The 24579-nt window shown below is 36.3% G+C and overlaps 1 protein-coding gene across 3 annotated transcripts in view; it reads right to left on the bottom strand.

Moving 5' to 3' along the window:
• The window catches only part of MAGT1 (magnesium transporter 1), a 50899-nt gene that overhangs the window by 4933 nt on the left and 21387 nt on the right, over positions 1 to 24579 (bottom strand). For all 3 annotated transcript variants that reach the window (XM_088028723.1, XM_028101485.2, XM_028101486.2), the window contains 5 exons: positions 13349 to 13489; positions 12602 to 12742; positions 11450 to 11539; positions 10750 to 10813; positions 2323 to 2397 (listed from right to left, as the gene is read on the bottom strand). In XM_088028723.1, coding sequence (XP_087884849.1) covers positions 2323 to 2397; positions 10750 to 10813; positions 11450 to 11539; positions 12602 to 12742; positions 13349 to 13489 — 511 coding nt within the window. The remainder of the gene's footprint in view (positions 1 to 2322; positions 2398 to 10749; positions 10814 to 11449; positions 11540 to 12601; positions 12743 to 13348; positions 13490 to 24579) is intronic.

The raw sequence follows: 24579 nt of genomic DNA, 5'->3' as shown, positions 1-24579 counted from the left end.
TTAAACAAAAAAAGAATTTAGTGTTAGAAAATTCTACTACTAACAAGAAAATCACTCAGTCACTTATTAAATTTCTTCTAAAGCCTTAAACGTGGCCTTATTGTATTGATATTGATTTAAAGACATCTAACAACATCATTGTGACACCCTCACTTGAAAGTACTTTATTCATTTACAGGTAACTACACTGCCTATGTAAGGAACTCATTCAACATGGATTCCTCCTTTGAATAATGAGGCGAAAATACCACGAATCCTAGTCCTAAATTCATAGCTCTATCCATTAATCTCATATGCTCTGGTTTAGCATAGCAGTTAATCTTACCCCTGGATGCTGACCCCACAATGCTCAGCCATGCTTCTCATAACTTGAGGCTCTTCAAGTCTTCAGACTAAGACTGGCTAAGAAGCATAGAGGTGGGGATGTGGGAAAGCATGTGTGCTATGGCAGTGGAAGTTCTAGGGAAACATACTTATTGGCCGACACTAAAAACTACTTGTAGTCTTGTTATACTTAGGGAGCAATTCTTTTTCCTTCTTAAATTTTCACAAAATATAATTAGGGGCTAAAATGTAAATGTTAAATATAACATTTAATGAGTATTAACACAGGACCATTATAGAAGTCTTTCTTATCTAATTAAATACAAACATACACACACCTGTGTGTGTGTGTGTATATATATAGTATCAGTGTATTTATGTTTGTCTTCTACTTTTTTCACATAATATATCTAAAAGTCTTTAGGGCAGTTTCTGGTACATAATAAATGTTAAATAAGTATTTGTTATTATTATTTGTGATTATTTTAATATATGTCACCAAGATGTTTTATAATTTAAATTCATACTACCAGTGTAGTACCCAGAGGGTCTTTTCCCAATAATGAATACTGAAATAGGCAAGTTTTAAAAGTCAGGTAATGAAAGGATGTATATTGACTGGATTAAAAAAATTGATACATTAGCTCTATTTTTGCAATATGCAAAAATTCATTTCAATTCAGCAAAATAAGAATCCCGAAATTTGAAATCCAATGTCATCATCTTTTTTTCAAATGAAAAAGTAGACTATACTTAGCTAGGTTAATTCGATGACATTTACCTTTTTAGCCATACAAGGAAAAGTCTGACTTAAACGTATTTTATGTAAGTAAAATAAAATTACATTGTTAGCATTTACTTGCAACAAATACCAATGTGTGAATATTTTAATATATAAAAAGTCTATACAAACCAATAGAAAAAGTACTAAGAATAATAGATAAATGGCAAAAGACAAAAAGACTTTATAGAAGGGAAAACACAAACAGCTGATAAACACTTAGAAAAATATTCAACTTCATTAACAACCAAAGAAGTAGAAAATACTCTAACATTTGCCCCTTATCTGATTAGCAAGTGTACACACACACACACACACACACACATTTTAATGAGCTTAGCTAATGCTGACAAAGTTACTGTGAAACGAGCGTTTTTTGTTTTTTTTTTTTTAAACAAGCATTCTTAAATACCACTAGTAGGAATCTAAACTATCATAACATCTGAGGAAACAATTTAGCATCATCAGTTTAAAACATCAAGGGAATTAAAAATACTAATACAGAGGACTATACAGTCATTCTACTTTTAGGAATCTATCTTAGGGAATTAATATGAAATGAGAAGCTTAATATACTGCAATAGTCACTAAGTAAATATTTATTATAATGTAAGTTAAAAAAAACCCTTAAATGTTTAACAGAATCAGAATGGTTAAATTACGGCATAGGGTACAAATTTAAAATTATGTGTAGGAAAATATTAGTGAATCATTTAACTCCAATTAAAAGGGGAGGTACAAGATTCAAAATTTTATACAGTTTTAAATATGTTTTTACAAATGGAAGAAACTATATTAAAACATTAAAATTTTTAGCTTCTCAATGATGGAATAATGGGTAACTCTCCCCCCAAATGTTTCACACTCTGATTTCCCCCATTTTTTACAATAAGTATATGCTACCTTTAAAATAATAAAGTAGTAGGGGGAAGTGATTAAGAGGACATTTTTTTTCCTGTGTTAAACACAGAACTGTTATGTAACATTGTATGTCAACTATACTTCAATAATAAAAAATAAAAATTTAAATTAAAAAGGTAGTATTAAGGAGGACATGTATTGCATGGAGCACTGGGTGTTACATGCAAACAATGAATCATGGAACACTACATCAAAAATTAATGATGTACTGTATGGTGACTAACAAAAAAATATATATATATACATTCTAAAAAAAAAGGTAGAATTGTTACATTCTGGCATAAGATAGAACTTACTTTTTCGCTTTCCAATATCCATGTCAGATGTAGCAGCTTCACATAACAGCACCATCCCTAAGGTAACCCCACCATCTTAGAAAAATTGTTTAAGGAGAAATTCATACAGACACAAAAGACATACCACTTTAATATTCCTACTCTTTCATGAAGAAAATTACAACGAATATATAAATCTCCAACTTTCAATTTAAAAAAAAAACTGTTACTAAAGTAGGGAATCCTTATGAATGTATTAAACATCACTGGAGGGGCGCCTGGGTGGCTCAGTTGGTTGAGCGACTGCCTTCGGCTCAGGTCATGATCCTGGAGTCCCAGGATCGAGTCCCACATCGGGCTCCCTGCTCAGCAGGAAGTCTGCTTCTCCCTCTGACCCTCTTCCCTCTCGTGCTCTCATTCTCTCTCTCTCAAATAAATAAATAAATAAAATCTTAAAAAAAAATAAATAAACATCACTGGAGGGGTGCCTGGGTGGCTCAGTCGGTTAAGCGTCTGCCTTCGGCTCAGGCCATGATCCCAGGGTCCTGGGATCGAGCCCCGCATCGGGCTCCCTGCTGAGCAGGGAGCCTGCTTCTCCCCTTCCCTCTGTCTGCTGCTCCCCCTGCTTGTACTCTCTCTCTGTCAAACCTCTCTCTCTCTCTGTCAAATAAATAAAGAAAATATTTTTTTAAAATAAATAAAAATAAACGTCACTGTTCTCTTCAAAATAGTTTTATTTTATGTTAGGTGAATTTCACTTTAATAAAAAATATGGGTGATTAAAATATAAAATAAAATGAAATAAGGAATCTTATATCTATGCAGCATAATTATTTACTATGAAGGTATAACAAATATTAAAGTTGGAAAATTACTTCATCTGTACAAATGAAAATTAGTATGTTAAACAAATGTCCATCCCACTATAACTTACAGATGAAGTATGAGTTTTCCTGACATGTATTTTGAAATAACCTTCCTGGACATGCTTGCAACTATTGCTCCAACCTTGTATATATTTTATTTTGTTTTGTTTTGGGGGGGCTTGAACTCACAACCCTGAGATCAAGACCTGAGCTGAGATCAAGAGTCGGATGCCTAACCGACTGAGCCACCCAGGTGCTCTGATATATTTTAAGACATTAAATAGCCTTTTTGCATATTTAACCACCCTCCAAAAATGAATACACTTGAACTGTGCACCATTTGAAGAGAACAGCAACTCATTTTTATTTGAAAAATAACTTTTCAAAAATTCTCCAGAATTTCAACAATCAACCTCTAAAGCGCAAATTACTACTCAACTACCAAGTTTGTCCTATTCTAATAACAAAAGAGAATTCTATATGTCATCACCTCACTTTTATTCACCTTACTATGGAAACTACATAAATACAAAAATATACCTACTCATGCAAATAGGTTACACGTGGCATGGTTGAATGCTAAAATAAGCAAAGTTGAATTTTAAAGCAAATACGGTATGTTCTAGTAGAAAAGAGGGGCGCCTGGGTGGCTCAGTCATTAAGCGTCTGCCTTCTGCTCAGGTCTGATCACAGGGTCCTAGGATCGAGCCCCATATCAGGCTCCCTGCTCGGCAGGAAGCCTGCTTCTCCCTCTCCCACTCCCCCTGCTTGTGTTCCCTCTCTCGCTATGTTTCTATCTGTCAAATAAATAAATAAAATATTTTTAAAAAAGAAATTTACCCTGCAGTTTGGTGAATACAAACAGCAGTTAAAAATGCCCAAATCAATTATGCATACACACATGCACATTGTAGGCTACCACACGTGGGTATGATTAAGCAGAAAGGGAAAAACAGGTGTTCGGATAAGGCCTGAATTTATAACTGGCTCTATAGTTTGTCTATTCATCCCTTCACTACCACCTTGTACTGTCGTCAATAGCCTCTTTTTAGGGATGATGCCCATTCATCATGCTCTTAGTTGCTTAGACAAGTTTTCTCCAATGACAACTTTTTCTTACTGAGGTTCTTTATATCCAGATACACGTAAAGATTGATCATTTCTATAGGCTTTTGTTACAGGGTACTTTTTAAAAAGATTTTATTTAGTTATTTGAGGGAGAGAACGAGAGCATGAGCAGGGGTGGGAGAGAGGGAGAAGCAGGCTCCCTACTCAGCAGGGAGCCCAATGTGGGGCTTGATCAGAGGACCAGGAGATCATGACCTGAACTGAAGGCAGATGATTAACCTACTGAGCCACCCAAGTGTCCCACCAAATTATTTTTATATCCAAGTAAACATTCCTTGCAACATTCAACAATAGAAGAATAATTGAATTATGATATTTATGATAGACCCATTATATAAACATTAAGAATGATCACTATTTTTCCTTTTCCTTGCCCATATTTTCTTATTTATCTGTAATTCTCATGCACCTTTTGTAACTATAAAGGCCATACAACCATAGAGAAAATGCTTATATTAGGAAACCAAATTGCACACGTCTGTAACTACAAAAAAAGGAGCTTCCCCCCAAAAAGATACAACTAAGCAAAGAATGCAAGAGAATATGCAAAAATAAACCTAGATTTTTTTTAAAGATTTTATTTATTTATTTGAGAGAGAGAATGAGAGAGAGAGCATGAGAGGGGAGAGGGTCAGAGGGAGAAGCAGACTCCCTGCTGAGCAGGGAGCCTGATGTGGGACTCGATCCCGGGACTCCAGGATCATGACCTGAGCCGAAGGCAGTCGCTTAACCAACTGAGCCACCCAGGCGCCCAAACCTAGATTTTAATATTAGGGTTTCAGATCATGGGTGAAAATTTTCTAATCTACTGTTTTATTTTTTTAATTTAAATATATTTAAAGTATAATTCCATCTGTGTAAAGTTAAAAAATAAGTAAAACTAATCCATATTGTTAGAGGAGTCAGGAGAGTAGTTAATTCTGGGTAGGAAGGTAGCAATCAGGAGGGGGTGATGAGATTGGGGATGCTTTGGGATATGAGTGAAGTTTTATTTCATCAACTGGGTGGTTACACAGTTGTGTTCATTTTGTGAAAATTTATCAAACTGTACACTGCACTTATGAATTGTGAACATTTCTGCACGAATATAGTAATTCACATAAAAAGTTTAAAATACAATTTTAAAAGTTGCTTAGTGGACCAGGCAACTCATATAGTTTGCTTTATTAATCATGTATTAAATTATACAATATTAAAATAATGATAAATATGTGGATATTTTCTAAACCCGTAACTACTAGTTAGTAGTAGTCTCATTCTATTAGTTCTTATCAACACAGTAACTTTTTTTTTTTAACATGGTAACTTTTGAGTTTTGAGTTTTTAGGCTTTGTGACCACTAAAAAAAAAGGGATTTTTAGTCTTCCATAAAGTTTCCTACCTCTAACAAAGTTAAATAGCTTTATTCATTGTCTCACACCTAGTGATAAACAGCATTTAGGGCCTTTCTTATAATTTGTAAACCTTTGTTTATCCCAATACTATAAACTCCTTAGACAAATCATGCATTCACAGCAACTAGCAAAATAACTGCTCAGAAAGTATCACCCAAATCTTCCTAACCACTACCAAAAAAGCAAAAACAAAATAAGGGAAAAAATATCACCCTGAAAAAAATTCCCATTTTGTATCCAATTAACCAAATTTAAAGATATGCTTTATTTCCAAAAAAACCTACTGGGACTTCATCAAGAAAAAAAGCTTCTACACAGTGAAAGAAACAATCAACAAAATTAAAAGGCAACCTACGGGGGTGGCTGGGTGGCTCAGTCAGTTAGGCATCCAACTCTTGATTTCCGCTCAGGTCATGATCTCAAAGTTGTGGGATCAAGCCCCACGTCAGGCTCTGCACTCAGCAGGGAGTCTGCTTGTCTTCCTCTTTCTCTCTCTCTTTTTCTCTCTCCCTCTCTCCCCCACCCTCCCCTTCACTCATATTCTCTCTCTAAAAATAAATAAATAACTTTTTTAAAAGAGGGCAAATTATGGAGTGGGAGAAGATACTTGCAAATGACATATCTGATAAAGGGTTAGCACCCAAAATATATAAATAACTTATAAAACACAACACCCCCCAAAAAACAATCCAGTTAAAAAATGGGCAGAAGACATGAATAGACATTTTTCCAAAGAAGACACAGATGGCCAGCAGACATATGAAAAAATGCTCAATATCACTCATCATCAGGGAAATGTACATTAAAACTCCAACGAGATATCACCTCACACCAGTCAGAATGGCTACCATTAACAACCCAGGAAACAACAGATGTTGGTGAGGATGTGGAGTAAAGGGAACCCTCCTACACTGTTAGTGGGAATGCAAACTGGTGCAGCCACTCTGGAAAACAGTATGGAGGGTCCTCAAAAAGTTAAAAATAGAACTACCCTACGGTGCAGCAATTGCACTACTATTTACCCAAAGGATACAAAAATATTTATTCGAAAGGATACATGTACCCCGATGTTTATAGCAACAATAGCCAAATTACACAAAGAGCCCAAATGTCCATTGACTAATGAATGAATAAAGAAGTAGTATATATATAATGGAATATTATTCAGCCATAAAAAAGAATGAAACCTTGCCATTTGCAATGAGGTGGATGGAGCTAAAGACTATTATGCCAAGCAAAATAAGTCAGTCAGAGAAAGACAAATACCATATGATTTCACTCATGTGCAGAATTTAAGAAACAAAAATGGCAGCGGGGGGGGAAGAGAGGTAAACCAAGAAACAGACTCTTAACTATAGAGAACAAACTGATGGTTACCAGAGGGGAAGTGGGTGAGGGGGATGGGTGAAATAGGTGATGGGGATTAAGCAGGGTACTTGTGATGAGCACTGGGTGTTGTATTTAAGTGTTGAATCACTAAATTCTACACCTGAAAATAAATTTACATTGTATGTTAACTAACTGGAATCTAAATTAAAACTTGGAAAAGAAAAAAATGCTGTATTTCAATAGGCTTGCAATCTGCTCCAAATGTATGTGAAGCCTTAAGTAATGTTTAACCTTTAGGCAGAAGGAAAAAGTAAGACTATTCCAATTTCCTAAACATTTTATATAATTATATTCACAAAGTTAGGACAAGGCTTAGGAGAGAAGAATTTTGGTAGTCCTCCAGTGTTACAGAGACCATGATTAAAGTTCAGGTTCTACCAGAAAGAAGGACAAGGTTCATACACCAGGCTCTCAGTTGAAAGCCATGGATGGAGAGGATGGAGAAAATGGGAGAAAAACGATCCTGAAGAGACAGTAGCCCAAACATTTTCTAAAATGAACGAAGGGTACTGACCCACAGATTTAGGAAGTCCTGCAATCCAGAAAACAGGAGCAATATAAACAAAAACATTAGGAGAAAAGTCTTAAAATCCATCAGAGAAAAAGACACACTGCCTTCAAAGAACAATAGTAAGAATTAAATCTGATTTTTCCCAGAAACTATGGAATTAAAAGACAATGGGATAACATTTCCAAAGTGCTTAAAGAAATCTAGAAATCTATACCTGGTAAAATATCCTTAAAAAATGAAGGAGAAATAAAAGGATTTTTTTGGAAAAAATTAGGACAAAGCTAGAAAACTAACAAACCACAAATCACTTAATAACTGTATCTGCCCTTTTGCTACATTGTTCAATGTCAAAATACCACTAATTGAGACCATTTCCAGACACTGAAAAATTTCCTAGGCATAATAAATTTGTTAATACACCAAACCATAAATGAGCATTTTCAATTTAAATTTTGAAATAATCTGAAATAAGACAAAGAAAGACAAATTTGTATGAACTCTCTTACATGTGGAATCTAAAAATAAACAAATTTTATTTTATTTTTTTAAGATTTTATTTGTCAGAGAGAGAGAGAGAGAGAGAAAGCACAAGCAAGGGGAGCAGCAGGCAGAGGGAGAAGCAGGCTCCCCGCTGAGCCAGGAGCCCGATGCGGGACTCGATCCCAGGACCCTGAGATCATGACCTGAGCTGAAGGCAGACGCCCAACCAACCGAGCCACCCAGGCGTCCCCAAATAAACAAATTTTATACACACACTCACACACAAGTTCATAGATACAGAGAACAGATTGGTGGTTGCTCTGCAGAGTAGGGCAGTAAGGGGAAGAAGTGGGTGAACTTTATTTAGTTTAAATTAACCGAATAAAAAATAAATTTTAGGATTTGAAAGAACATATGGTTGGATATTTTTCTTACAGTCTTCTTTCTCATCATTGGGAATAGGTATTTATTATTTTTTTTAAAGATTTTATTTATTTATTTGAGAGACAGAGTGAGAGAGAGAGAGAGAGAGCACATGAGAAGGGGGAGGTTCAGAGGGAGAAGCAGACTCCCTGCTGAGCAGGGAGCCCAATGCGGGACTCGATCCAGGGACTCCAGGATGATGACCTGAGCCAAAGGCAGTCGCTTAACCAACTGAGCCACCCAGGCGCCCAATAGGTATTTATTATTAATTTTTTAGCTCACCATTCCATGGCTGAATAGATGAACTCCCCTGGCTCTGAGCTGGCTTTTAAGCAGTAAATCTGTTTTCCATATTATACATGAACACTGTTTTGAGAAAATATCATTTTCCCAAATGTCTTTCATTTAAACCAAAAGCTTAATTTTTTTTCAGAATCTTTCCCTTCAATTATCTCTATTAAATCACTGACATAGTAAAATAAAACGGGGGAACATACATAAAGATTTACTAAGGATGATATTTCCAGGGGTTCTGATTTTTGTCTATATGTACTTGTATTTTCTAAATTTCCTTTAATTAACTTATATTGCTTTTATCATCAGAAAAAACATTTTAAGGGATTAAATTACTCATATTGATTGTAATCACCTTCAAATTTCTTAGCCAATTCTTACATAGTACAACCCATTTTCAATAGAGTTAAATGTTGAACTAGATGACCTCTAAATTCCTTAGATGATGAGATGAGAAGGCAAGGCAAATGACTTTACCATCAAACCACTGGGCAGATTCTCTAACAGCCTGGGCTACAACTGATTCCAATATGTCAGTGTCAGGACCCCGTGGCTGAGCAGCACAGCTCTAGAAACATTACATTTGTTTACCTTGTTGATTTGTTCTACAGAGTCACTGCTTATATACTCGGGGCGGGGGGTAAACTGTGCTCAGTAATACTGTGAAATTTAGACTCTTACCTATCTGATGTCACTGGTAACTATCCTTGCAGCTTATACAGGCATCAATTTTCAGATGTGAGAAAGTAACAATCTGCCCTGCCATTCAAGAGAATGGGACAACATATAAAAAGCAACTACAAAGTTCCCAGGAGATAATATTTCTACCTAGGGGGCGCCTGGGTGGCTCAGTTGGTTAAGCGACTGCCTTCGGCTCAGGTCATGATCCTGGAGTCCCGGGATCGAGTCCCACATTGGGCTCCCTGCTCAGCAGGGAGTCTGCTTCTCCCTCTGACCCTCTTCCCTCTCGTGCTCTCTTTCTCTCTCTCTCTCTCAAATAAATAAAATCTTTAAAAAAAAATCTTAAAAAAAAAATATTTCTACCTAGGACATGCTGGCTGTAAAACGTCAAAATAACTCCTTTCTTGGCGCCTGGGTGGCTCAGATGGTCGGGCATCTGCGTTCAGCTCAGGTTGTGATCCTGGGGTCCTGGGATCAAGCCTCATGTCAGACTCCTGGCTTAGTGGGGAGTCTGCTTCTCCCTCTGCCTGCCCACCACCCCCACACCACCCCCGTGCTCATGCTCTGTCTCTAATGAATAAATAAAATCTTTAACAACAACAACAACAAAAATAACCCGTCTTTGAGTAACTACTGTTTCCTTACTCAATGATGAGTAAGATGTCGAAAATTGTAGACTGATTCAAATTTTATCACTAAGAAGGAAACAATCCATTCTTGCCTGGAAGATCTAAGTCATTCAACATACAAGTACAATTTCTAAGCCTCGATTTACAACTAAAGTATAGAGCTTCAAATAAAGAGTTTGTGAAGACAAAATCCCACACTTATCTGAATTCTGTAGAGTTTCCAGGAGACAGAACCCTGTGTCGTCCACTTCACAGTCCAGACCTGATGCTGATCCCTTTTCACTTAGCCTGGTTTTGCTTTAAGTTTTATCAAAACATTGCTTCATTTACATTTCACCTAAGCTTCACCCTTCCTCCAAATTGTATAATAACTCTATCTTTCCTTAGGTAAGATGTCCCATGGTTCTTCTGGTGTGCAGTCTCCCTTGTAGCAATGATCAATAAACCTGTCTTTATTAGACTGCAGGTTTGTCTCTGGTGGTGTTTAGCTGACTGGACTAAGATAAATGACATAGAAATAGGATTCCAAAGATACTGAAACTTGCATTAATAAGAGAGCAGCGTCAAGCAAACACTGTAGAGAAAATACGAGAATGTGAGAAAACAGATAAATTAAAATGCAGCACCAAGGACTTATTATAAAAAGAGGATACTAAACAGAAGAACGATATGTGTTTCAGCTACAAACTGGGCTTGGCTGCTTCCATGGATATAATTCTGGCGGGAGGAAAAAAGACAAAATTAAGTATTTAAATATACATTAACTTTTGGTATTTTAATCCTAAAATGGGCTATTTTTGAGCCCTATGAAATTAATTCACCTGATGTATATAAGCACTGGGTCTGTGGCATTCATCAATAAATAAACTGGACAAAAATAAACATTATTTGTGTTATTTATTATTCATTTGTCTTTTCATTGTTGTTATACTATGTTCTCAACAACAAAATATATGAGAAACCTAATATTTCAGTGTACAAGACCTTGAGGTACAATAATGTAAACTCCATGAAGACAGATTGTTTTTCCTGTTTATCACTGTATCTAATAATACTTAGCACAGTGGCTAGAAACGGTAGATGTGCAAGTACTTGAGCATTTCAACTCTATTTAGTTGAAAGCTGACTTTCCTTCTTAGCCAGCTTAGTCAAAAGGACTCACGAAATGTGATAAGGATAAAGAACTTTCCACTTTTAAGAGCACGTTTCAGTAATTGAAGCCCATCATCCAAGAGAGATTGAAAAGTCAAAACTAAACTTAGTTCCTTCACATCTCGTCAATGGTTTCACAAGATAATAATTATTAAGGTTAACTTTGGTATATAATGGAAAGAAATTCTGAACTTCCCTTACCACATGTCCTGTGTGCGGATTTTTATGAGCATATGGTGGTCCTCTTATATGGTTCCACATCTGACCAGATGTCATAGCAAGCACAAAACACTAGGAAACAAAAAATAAGGAAATACTCATATAACATGGTGCAGCTCCTCCTATACTGATCAGATTAATAGGTTTATGAAAAGCATGTCTGCTCAACTAATACATGAACAAATATTTTTAGATGAATAATTTTTGAGTAAGGCTTATATTTCATAAGAATCAATAATACTCTGAAAGGAAACCCCTATTTTAAAACTATAAATAAGCTGACAGATGTTTAAAAATTGAAAACTGAAGAGCCTTTTATGAGAATATTTTCAAAAGAACTGCGTATTTTCTTAGGGGTAACATTTTATCATTTAGGTTGGACAAAAAAGCAGTACAACAAGTTCCTCCAAACTCTAGCCATGCTAATAAGATATTGGAGGAAACAAACTGATTTTAAGGCATGAAATAAAAACATATAAAATCCCTCTCACAGGTAAGAAATAAAACAAAATGCTACCTAACAATACAATATTGTATGCAAACAATATTTTTAAAAAGTTTTGAGGTGGTTTATTTTCTGAGGTTGTTACCCTTCTAGATATATTTGTTACATTCAAAGTATTTAAAAATCATTGTTTTTTACTACTTATCTAAATACAGAATTATTTAAATTATCATAGTTCTTTAAATAATTCATTATCTCCTAAATAGTTTACTGTTATCAGTATTTGAAACACTTTTGTCTTCATTTACACAAGATAGTACTCCTGAGAAATGTGTAAATTCTACCGAAAAAAATCAAATATACGGATGCTGTTATCTAAAATACATCTTATTAGGGGCGCCTGGGTGGCTCAGTCGGTTAAGCAGCTGCCTTCGGCTCAGGTCCTGGAATCGAGCCCTGCATCGGGCTCCCTGCTCAAAAGGGATCCTGCTTCTCCCTCTCCCTCTGCTACTCCCCCTCTGTCCCTCTCCCTACTTGTGCTCTCTCTCTCTCTCAAATAAATGAATAAAATCTTAAAAAAAATAAAATACATCTTATTAGTCTTATTTTAAGCTTACAAAAATTTTAATTTATATATGACATACAATATTGTATATATGCAAACAATTTTTGTTCTAAAATTCACTTACCAAAGCTGCAAAAGCCCATCCAGTTTTATTAAAGAGAAATTCCATATTGCTTCTTCGAAGATACACAAGTCCACCAATAACAGCTAAAAGCAATCCCAACATAAGAGGACCAGCATAATTTGGGGGTCTAATTACTCTAATCTAATGGAAAGGAAAGAAAAATGTTTTAAGCATGGAATTTACTTGTTAATTATATAAGTCAAACTAATTCAAAATGAAAGCAATAGTGTGGTTATTGTTGTGATGAGCACCGGGTGCTGTATGGAAATGTTAAATCATTATATTTTATACCTGAAACTAATATTTCACTGTATGTTAACTGGAATTTAAATAAAAACTTTAAAAAAATTAGTGTGGTTATATTTTCAGGAAAAATCATAATTTTTTCTTTTCATCCTAATCAAAATAGTCTACAATGTATCCCAAAATGGGATGGGATAGGTACAATATTCTGTTTAACTACAACATAACACCTTTTAGATTAAGAAGTATTTGCCAAGTACCACTAGATAGTCCATGGACTTAATAAGGTCAAAAGAGTGGTTTTCATGCTGAATGCAATAAGGTAATAGAAAATGTTCTATAATTTCACTCTTTCATCAGGATGATTCTATTAAATGCTATTTATGAAGGGGCTGCCAGACCATTACCACCTCAGCGAAATGGGGATGAGACCAATTAGGACCTCCCACTAAGACTGGAAGTGGATAATGGAAAAGTAACTTTCTACAAAGTAGGGAAACTTACGTTGACGTCAGTTCTGTCAGCAATCCACCTGGCAATCTGTTCAGCTGAAAAACCACGCACCTGCAACTCATATGTATCACCTCGCTTGGGTTTCCCTTTTGCAGGAAAGTTGATGAAAGTTGGAGCTGAATTCATGTTTAGCTGAATAAAAAGAAGTCCATGAAAATATAAGTTATCAAGAAAATAATCTTAACAGGAAATATGACCTTGAAATTTAGGCATTTTAGGGCGCCTGGGTGGCTCAGATGGTTGAGCGTCTGCCTTCGGCTCAGGTCATGATCCCAGGGTCCTGGGATCGAGCCCCGCATCAGGCTCCCTGCTCCACAGAAGCCTGCTTCTCCCTCTCCCACTCCCCCTGCTTGTGTTCCCTCTCTCGCTGTGTCTGTCAAATAAATAAAATCTTAAAAAAAAAAAAAAGAAAGAAAGAAATTTAGGCATTTTACAAAGACGAGGAAGCCCAGATTTAGGTAGGTCAAGTGATTTGTCTAAGGAAAATGAAAAGTGGTGGAGTCAGGATTCAAACCCAAGACTGCCTGTGACCTTAATTAGTACACTTTACTGACCAAATATTAATTCCTGGCTAAAAATGTACACTCTACTCCTTTAGAATGGAAAATCTCCCATATCACAAACATTTTAATCTGTTCAAAAATTATGTAAAAAAATACATTTGCAAGAACTAAAACTGCCTTTTGTAGCTGAAGTAAGCTCCAAATAGAGTACATTCTCAATCTGGAGTAAACAAGATAGTGCTCTAAAACTGCAGTGAAAACCAATACAAGGGGCGCCTAGGTGGCTCAGTCATTGAGCGTCTGCCTTCGGCTCAGGTCATGATCCCAGGGTCCTGGGATCGAGCCCCGCATCAGGCTCCTTGCTCCGCAGGAAGCCTGCTTCTCCCTCTCCCACTCCCCCTGCTTGTGTTCCCTCTCTCGCTGTGTGTCTCTGTCAAATAAATAAATAAAATCTTAAAAAAAAATACAAAATAGTAGTCATATGCAGAAATAGTTAATTCTAAAAGTTTCATAAATGTTTACTGATAAGCATCACATTCTCTATAATGTGACCATGGTATGCTTGAAGAAGACAACATTGGAACTATTTAGGTAAAGAAACCATATCTGACTCATCTGCATTATATCTTTCCTGATATGATATAAAACCGTATTTGTAGAAAAGAGAAAGTCTAAGTCCAGGGAAAAGATGCTGACCAACAGACGTAAACATTCAGGTCCCCTCAACAGGTAACCCTATAAGGGAGATTAGCTTGTATAAGACATTTATAATTTAAGGACATCAGACAATAAAACAATCCAACTCCCTTGCTTTGATTCTATACTCACAATAGAACCCTCTAACAGTAAATTTTTAGACTTTCCCATAAGGAAGGAGGGTATAGTGATTAATGGATATGACTATTTTGGTCTCTTCGGCAGTATAATATAGCAAATTAATGAATTAATAGATGAGTCCTTTAGTTACCAATGTCCACAGATTTTTATTTTTTTAAATTTTATTTTATTATGTTATGTTAGTCACTATACATCATTAGTTTTTGATGTGGTGATCCACAATTCATTGACAGATTTTTAGTTTGGTGAGTGTGCACAAGGTCTCCAGAACTAGATAAATTCTGGCTACATTGTTAAAAATTCAATTTCTGAGTTTGAAAAGCTAAGAACCAGACCCTGGACAGTGTTCACTCCACCAAACTGCTACCCAAATTTTAGGTCGATATCTTTTTTTTTTATTTGTATGTATGTATGTAATCTCTACACCCAATGTGGGGGTGCTTGAGCTCACGATCTTGAGATCAAAAGTCTCATGTTCTTCCAACTGAGCCAGCCAGGTGCCCTTAGGACAAAATCCTCAATATTTAACTATACCACTTTTGGATTTTTTAAAAAATGTATAAAAATCTAGGTAATATACGAATCCATTTCCCTTATGAAATAAAAAAAGTTACAGGATTATAAGGACCAACTGCAGTCAATTCTAGTAGCCACTATTATTTCTAGACCTTTCTGAATTTATTCATATACATATGTGTATACCAACAGAAAACACCATATTGCTTTGCGTCTGCTTAAACACAAATGGTATCATATTAACTATAATATTCTACAAATTGCTTTTTATATGCAGCCATGTGTGAGGGATCTATCCCTGATTGTGTGTGTGTGTGTGTGTGTGTGTGTGTGTGTGTATTAACCTCACTCTTAGAGATTACCAAGTAACTATGCTATTGTTGGACTTTAGTTTTTTCCAATTAATGTTGCAATGAACAGCCACATATATATCTTCCTGTATACCTGGTGAGAGTTTTTCTCCAAAAAATGGACTTGTTAGGTCATAGAGTAGAAACGTTTTATTAAAATGGATAGAGTCGACTTGCCTTCCAAAGTGGCTGTACCAATTTATACTTCTACCCATCAATTAGGAAGGTATCTATTTCTCTACATTCTTACAAAAAGTTCATATAATGGGTAAATATTGTACATCACCATTCTTGTAACTTGTATTTTCATAATTACTAGTATAACAACTTTATACCAAATCAGCCCTTTAAAAATATTTTGTAGACTAAAGATACAATCAACAGAGTGAAAAGGCAATCTATGGAATGGGAGAAAATATCTCCAAATCATATATCTGATAAAGGGTTAATATCCACAATATAACAACAACAAAAAAACCCAACAACAACCAAAAAACCCTAAACAGACTAAAAACTGGGCAGGGATGTGAATAGATGTTTCTCAAAAAAAAAAAAAGATAAACTGGGCAACAAGCACACGAAAGGATGCTCTACATCACTAATCATTAGGAAAATACAAATCAAAACTATAATGAAATACCACCTTATTCCCATTAGAATGGCTACTATCAAACAAAACAAAATAAAACAACTTTACATGAGGATGTAAAGAAAATGGTACTCCTGTGTGTACAGTTGGTGGGAATATGAATTGGTGCAGCCACTATGGAAAACAAGATGGAGGTTCCTTAAAAAACTAAAAATAGAACTATTACATGATCTAGGAATTTCAATTCTGGGTGTATATACCTAAAAGGATTCAAAGCAGGGTCTCCAAGAAATATTTGTACACTTACGTTCACAGTAGCATTACTCACAATAGCCAAAAGATGGAAGCAACTCAAGCGTCTATATCAATAGATGAATGGATAAATAAAATGTGCTATTATACATACAATGGAACATTATTCAGCCTCAAAAAAGAAAAAAAATTCTGACACATGCTACAACATGGATAAACTTTGAGGACATAATACAAATGTCACAAAAAGACCAATATTGTATAATTACATTTATTTTTTTTAAGATTTTATTATTTATTTGACAGAGAGAGAGCAAGAGAGAGCACAAACAGGGGGAGTGGCAGGCAGACGAAGACAGAGAAGCAGACTCCCCGCTGAGCAGGGAGCCCGATGTGGGGCTCAATCCCAGGACCCTGGGATGATGACCTGAGCCGAAGGCAGACTCTTAACTGATTGAGTCACCCAGGCGCCCCATACAATTACATTTATATGAGGTACTTACAGTAGTCAAATTCATAGAGACTGAAAGTAGAATAGTAGTTGCCAGGTGCTGTGAGAAGGGGGAATGGGGAATTATTTAATGTGTAATGAGTTTCAGTTTTACAAAATGAAGAGTTCTGGAGATTGGTTGCACAACAATGTGAGTGTACTCAACACTAGTGAATTTTATATTTAAGGTTGGCAAAGACAGCACATTACATGCTATATATATTTTCCCACATATACTGTGGCATATGACACTACTATTTGGAGAAAGATTTTAATTTCTTTTTTTTTTTAAGATTTATTTATTTGTCAGAGAGAGAAAGAAAGAAAGAGAGGGAGAGAATGCACACACGCATGCACAAGCACAGGGAGTGGCAGGCAGAGGGAGAGGGAGAAGCAGGCTTCCCGCAGAGCAGGGAGCCCCATGCAGGACTCGATCCCAGGACCCTGGGATCATGACCTGAGCCGAAGGCAGACGCTTACCAACTGAGCCACCCAGGCGTCCCAAGATTTGAATTTCTTCCACAAATGGACATACTACCATCCTTATACCACTAACTCTAAATATAGTTCTAAAATGGGCATCAATTATAAAAAGCTATTTGATATAGAAGAAAACTAGTTTTGTACTTTTATAAATCACTAACAGAAATTCTTTGTGTATATTGTTAAAATAAGTGGAATTACAGTTTTTAATTTCTAAAACAATCCCAACTTGAATAATAGACAATGAGAAAGCAATCTCTTAAACTCTAGAAATTGTTTCCTGTGGTCTAATAAAGGCTAAATGCACTAATCTTTTGGGTTGTAGCATGTTTTACAAATGTACTGGTTTTGATTTATGGGGCTGTGACTGGAATATGACTGGCACAATGACATACTGTAAAATGGGAACATTAAGCTGTTTGATATTTACTGAACATCCATTATGTACTCAACACTGACAGCTACAGGATGTTGACTCTGCTCTTAATTAAGTGACTACATTCTAAGAGGAACTGTCAAATAACTATAGGGCTAATTCTACTATAAGGTAGAATGTGGATACATGTATAATAGAAATATAAGGAAAATAGTATGGCAACACAAGAAAAGGGATGACTCACATTTCATCTAGAGGATCTGAAAAGGCTGCAAGGGAGTATCTGAAATGAGGCTTAAAGGTACGTAGAATTTTAAGAGAGGAGAGAAAGGGAGTAAGGATATTTCATGTTGTAGGAAACAAGCAACGGTGCTGAAATAAGACAGTGTATGATGTAATATAAATACGAGAAAGGCGGTTATGTGTCTGTAGTAAAGAGTGAATGAATGGAAAACTAAGGAATTTTGGCTTTAGTCTATATGCCACTATTTTCAAAAGTATGTTCCATAGAATATAAGCAAAATCCTCCATTAAATAGTCCAATAATTTGGGAAATTCTGCATATCACAGCCCACTACTGGATTTGAAAGATAACATATACCAGCATGTTAAAGTCTATGAGAAGTCCTGTGTTGGGAGACAATTCTCCATAGGTTTCTTGTGTTTCTGCACATGCTGCATGCCGAGGAATTGACTACCTTTGTTCTGGATGATTTTCTCAAGGGTGTTTGTACAGCCTTAGAAGATAGAAATATACCCCCTCCAAACCAAAGGGCATGCATGCTTACAACCCTTTATAGAAGGATTTCCCAAAGCTTGGAGATACTCTCCCATAATGCAAACCATTGGCCTTCATTGCATCGTCCTATGGAAAGTGGGGCTTAAGGAACTGGTGCAAGAAAGTGCTGATACTTTGGATACCGTTGTTGCTGTGAATAATAAAGTCCTTTAACTCTGACCCAGGAATATCATTTCTTCTGCCAGTATCTAGGAAACCATGGCAGGCTAACTCATTAGTTTATAAGTAGAATAAAACTCTCAGATCCTTCATAGATCATGATACCCTGATGTAAAAAATAAAATTTAATTTTGTTTACTCTCAAGTTTCCCAAATTTAATTTTCCCCAATTATTATTAATACTCTACAGAGAGATGCCTGGGTGGCTCAGTTGGTTAAGCATCCGACTCTTGATTTCAGCTCAGGTCATAATCTCATGGTCCTGGGATTGAACTCTGTGTCAGGCTCTGCACTCAGTGGGGAGTCTGCTGGAGATTCTCTCCCTCTCCCTCTGCCCCCTCCCCCAACTCACATGCACACTCTCTCTCCCTCTCTTAAATGAATAAATAAATCTTAAAAAAATACTCTCCAAAAAAAACCCTGGAAACTGTTATAGAGGTAATAGGGAGAGTGTACTATATGGATGGTGGTAAGTGAACCAGTTGAAAGGCTACTGTATTAGTTCAAATGAAAGAAGATGCTATCCTGTCCCCTAAGGGGGGAGAAAAAAGCTGAGAAACTCTTGTGAAGTTCATAGTCCAGGGGTATAGTCTAAAAGACTGAGACCTAATCATAGGACCATAGAACATACCCACTTCCCCCTTACCACCACATTACTAAAGGCCAATTTACTGAAGTTCATTTTAACCAGTACATCATGTCTGGCTATGAAAAAAAAATTACAAGGCATACCAAAAGTAAAAAAAAAAAACACGATTTGAAGACACAGAGCAAGTATCATAACTAGATATGACAAGGATGTTGGAATTATCAGACAGGGAATTTTTTAAATCTATAGTTAATATGCTAATGGCTCTAATGGATAAATTATACAGCATGCAAATACAAATGGGCACTGTAGAAAGAGAGAAAGAAATCCTAAAAAAGAACCAAAAAGAAATGCTGGAGATGAAAAACACTGTAACAGAAAGAAAAATGCCTTTGATGGGCTTATTAGTACACTAGACATGGCTGAGGAAAAAAATCTCTGAGCTGGAGGATATATTAACAGAATCCTCAAAAACTGAAAAGCAGAGAATAAAGACTAAAAAGAAAAGAACAGAATATCCAAGGACTATAGGTCAACTACCATAAAAGATGTAACATACACATAATGGGAATACCAGAAGGAAAAGAGAGAAAGGAATAGAAGAAATATTTAAAACAGTAATGATTGAGAATTCCCCAAATTAACATCTGACTCCACACCATAGATTCAGGAAGCTCCAAGAACATCAAGCAGAATAAATTCCAAAAAAAAAGATACTCAGGCATATCATCTTTGAACTATAGAGAGTCAAAGATTAAAAAAAAACCCTGAAAGAAGCCAGAGAAATAAAACACCTTACTCATAGAGGAAGAGAGATAAGAATTACTTACAACTTCTCTTTAGAAACCATGCAAGCAAGAAGAGAGTGAAATATTTGAAGTGTGAAGAGAAAACACCACCACCAACTTAAAATTCTGCACCCTGAGAAATTATTCTTCAAAAGTGAAGGAGAAATAAAGACTGTCTCAGACAGGGGCGCCTGGGTGGCTCAGTTGTTAGGCATCTGCCTTCGGCTCAGGTCATGATCCCAGGGTCCTGGGATCAAGCCCCGCATCGGGCTCCCTGCTCGGCAGGAAGCCTGCTTCTCCCTCTCCCACTACCCCAGCTTGTGTGCCCTCTTTCACTGTGTCTCTCTCTGTCAAATAAATAAATAAAAAATCCAAAAAGGGGCACCTGGGTGGCTCAGTTGGTTAAGCGACTGCCTTCGGCTCAGGTCATGATCCTGGAGTCCCGGGATCGAGTCCCGCATCGGGCTCCCTGCTCAGCAGGGAGTCTGCTTCTCCCTCTGAACCTCCCCCTCCCCCAGCTCTCTCTAAAATTAAGTAAGTAAATCTTTAAAAAAAAAAACAGAGGATAAAGCAGAGAGAATACATGCAGTTCAATCTACGAGGCCAGCACATCCTCATACCCAAAACAGACAAAGACATAAGAAAACTATAGATTGATGTCTCTCATAAACACAGATGCAAAAATTCTAAACAAAATATCATCAAATTAAATCATTAATGTACAAAAAGAATTATACACCACAACCAATGAGGATTTATTCCAAGCATGCAAAGGTGGTTCAATATTAAAACTCAATTAATGCAAAGAAACAACAAGTCTTGGTGAGGAAGTGGAGAAAAAGGAACGCTCCTGCACTGTTAGTGGGAGTGCAAACTGGTGCACCCACTGTGGAAAACACTATGGATATTTTCAAAAAGTTAAAAATAGAACTACCCTATCATCCAGTAATTGCACTACTGGGTATTTACCGAAAAAATACAAAAACACTAATTCAAATGGATACATGCACCCTTATGTCTACAGCAGCACTATTTACAATAACCAAGGTATAGAAACAGCCTAAGTATCCATCAATAGACAAATGGATAAAGAAGGTGTAGTACATGTATGTGGTATATGTATGCACTGGAATATAATTCAGCCATAAAAAAGTATGATATCTTGTCATTTGCAATGACATGGATGGAGCTAGAGAGCATAATGCTAAGTGAAATAAGTCAGCCAGAGAAGGATATGATTCAGCCATATGTGGAATCTGAAAAACAAAACAAATAAGCAGAGGAAAAAAGAGAGAGACAGACCAAGAAACAGACTCTTAACAGTAGAGAACAAACTGATGGTTGCCAAAGGGGAGGTGGGTGGGGGGATGGGTGAAACAGGTGATGGTGATTAAGGAGTACACTTGTGGTGAGCATTGTATGATGTAAGGAATTGCTGAATCACTATACTGTACACCTGAAACTAATATAACACTGTATGTTAACTGTATTAGAATTAAAATAAAATTTAAAAATCAATTAATGCAATCTATCATAACAATAGGCTAAAAAAAGAATCATATTATCTTATCAATAGATACAGGAAAAGCATTTGACAAAATCCAAACCTATCCATGATAAAATCTCTCAGTAAACTAGGATTAGAGGCGAGCTTCCTCAACTTGATAAAGAATGTCTACAAAAATCCTACAGCTAACATTACACTTAATGATGAGAAACTCAAAGGTTTCCTACTAAGATCAGGTACAAGAATGGTCTTTGTCACCAATCCTTTTCAATATCATCCTAGAAGTTCTAGCTAATGCAATAAAATAAAAAGGAAATAAAAGGCATATACATTGGGAAGGAAGGGGAAAAAAAGCTGTCTTTGTTCATGGATGACATGATTATCTATGTAAAAGATCCAAAAGAATTAACCAAAATAACTCCTGTAACTAAGAAGCAATTATACCAAGGTGGCAGGATACAAATTCAATATACAAAAGTCAATTGCTTTCATACATACCAGCACTGAACAAGAGAAATTTGAAATAAAAAACAATACCACTGACATTAGCATCCCCCCCAGTGAAATATTTAAGTATAAATCTAACAAAATAAGTACAAGATCAATATGAGGAAAACTAACAAAACTCCGATGAAAGAAATCAAAGAACTAGCGAGGGACGCCTGGGTGGCTCAGTTGGTTAAGTGGCTGCCTTGGGCTCAGGTCATGACCCCATTGGTCCTGGGATCGAGTCCTGCACTGGGCTCCTTGCTCACCGGGGAGCCTGCTTCTCCCTCTGCCTACTCTGCCTGCCACTCCCCCTGCTTGTGCTCTCTCTCTCTCTCTGACAAATAAATAAAATATTAAAAAAAAAAGAACTAGTGAAATGGAGAGATATTTCATGTTCAAGGATAGGAAGACTCAATACTGTCACGATGTCTTCCCAGCTTCATCTATAGTTTCAATGCAGCCCAGTCAAAATCCCAGCAAGTAATTTTATGGATATTGACAAACTGATTCTAATGTTTACACTGAGAGGAAAAAGACTCAGAATAACCAACACAATATTGAAGGACAGCAAAACTGGATAACTGTCACTACCCAGGTTCAAGCTATGGTAATCAAGAGAGTGTGGTATTGGCCAAAAAACAGACAAATATATTAACGGCACAAACAGAAAACCCAGAAATAACCCACATAAATATAGTCAACTGATCTTTCACAAAAAAAGAAAAGGCAATTAATGGAGAAAGGGGGGCGCCTTGGTGGCTCAGTCAGTTAAGCATTGGACTCTTGGTTTTGGCTCAGGTCATGATCTCACGGGTCATGAGATTGAGCCCCATGTCAGGTACCACACTCAGTGGGGAGACTGCTTGAAGATTCTCTCCCTCTGCCCTTCCCCCCACTCACTCACTCTCTCTCTTCTCTAAAAATAAATAAATTAAAAAAATAAAAATAAATGGAGAAAGGACAGTCTTTTCAACAAATGGTGTTAAAACAACTGGACACCCATGAGCTAAAATAAATAAATAAATAACCCGCCTAACCTAGACACGGACCTTATACTTTTCACAAAAATTAATTCAAAATGGATCACAGACCTAAATGTAAAAGGAAAAAATATAAAACTCCTAGGAGGAAACATAGGAGAAAACCTAGATGACCATGGATATACTGATGACTTCTTAGATACAATACCAAAGACTTGATCCATGATAGAAATAACTGATAAGTAGTACTTCCTTAAAATTAAAAACTTCTGCTTGGTGAAAAACAAAGTCAAGACAGTGAGATGACAAGCCACAGACAAAGAGAAAAAATTTGCAATACACACATCTGATAAATGACTGTTCTCTAAGATATGCAAATAACTCTTAAAATTCAACAATAAGAGAACAAATGAGCTGATTAAAAAATGGGCCAAAGACCTAACAAACATCTCATTAAAGAAGATGTACGAATGGTAAATAAGCTTTTGAAAATGTTCCCTAAGAAGGAAACAATCAATAAAATTAAGAGGCAGCCTATGGAGTAAGAGAAGATACTTGCAAATAACATTATCTGATAAAGGGTTAGTATCCAAAATTGATAAAGAACTTCTCAAACTCAACACCCCAAAAAACAAATAATCCAGTTAAGAAATGAATAGACATTTTCCCACAGAAGACATCCAGATGAAAAAATGTTGAACATCACTCATCATCAGGGAAATACAAATCAAAACCATGATGAGATTACCACCTTATACCCGTCAGAATGGCTAATATTAACATCACAAGAAAAACAGGTGTTGGCAAGGATGTGGAGAAAGGGGAACCCTCTTACACTGTTGGTGGGAATGCAAACTGGTGCAGCCACTCTGGAAAACAGCATGGGGGTTCATCAAAAACTTAAAAATAGAACTACCCTATGACCCAGCAATTGCACTACCAGATTTACCCAAAGGATACAAAGTACAGATTTGAAGGGGTACATGCACCCCGATGTTTAGAGCAGCATTACCAACAATAGCAAAACATGCAAAGAACCCAAATGTCCATCAACTGATGAATAGATAAAGAAGACGTGGTATATACACAATGGAATATTACTCAGCCATCAAAAAGCATGAAATCTTGTCATTTGCAATAATGTGGATAAAGCTAGGGCTGTATTATGCTAAACAAAATAAGTCAGAGAAAGACAAATACCATATGATTTCCCTCCTATATGGAGTTTAAGAAACAAAACACATGAACATATGGGAAGGGGGAAAAAGAGTGAAACAAACCATAAGAGACTCTTAATGATAGAAAATAAACTGAGGGTTCATGGAGGGAGGAGGGTGGGGGATGGGCTGGATGGGTGATGGGCATTAAGGAGGGCACTTGTTATGAGGAGCATTAGGTATTGTATATAAGTGATGAATCACTGAATTCTACTCCTGAAACCAATATTTCACTGTATGTTAAGTAGAAATTAGAAATTTGAAAAAAAAAAAAGTCTTCTTTACCTATTTAAAGAAA

This window comes from Eumetopias jubatus, unplaced genomic scaffold (genome assembly GCF_037043125.1).
Source record: "Eumetopias jubatus isolate StellerSeaLion01/CBP00866 unplaced genomic scaffold, mEumJub1_p1.0 scaffold_11, whole genome shotgun sequence".
NCBI classification, from domain to species: Eukaryota; Metazoa; Chordata; class Mammalia; order Carnivora; family Otariidae; genus Eumetopias; species Eumetopias jubatus.
This window is presented reverse-complemented; position numbering and strand designations above follow the sequence as displayed.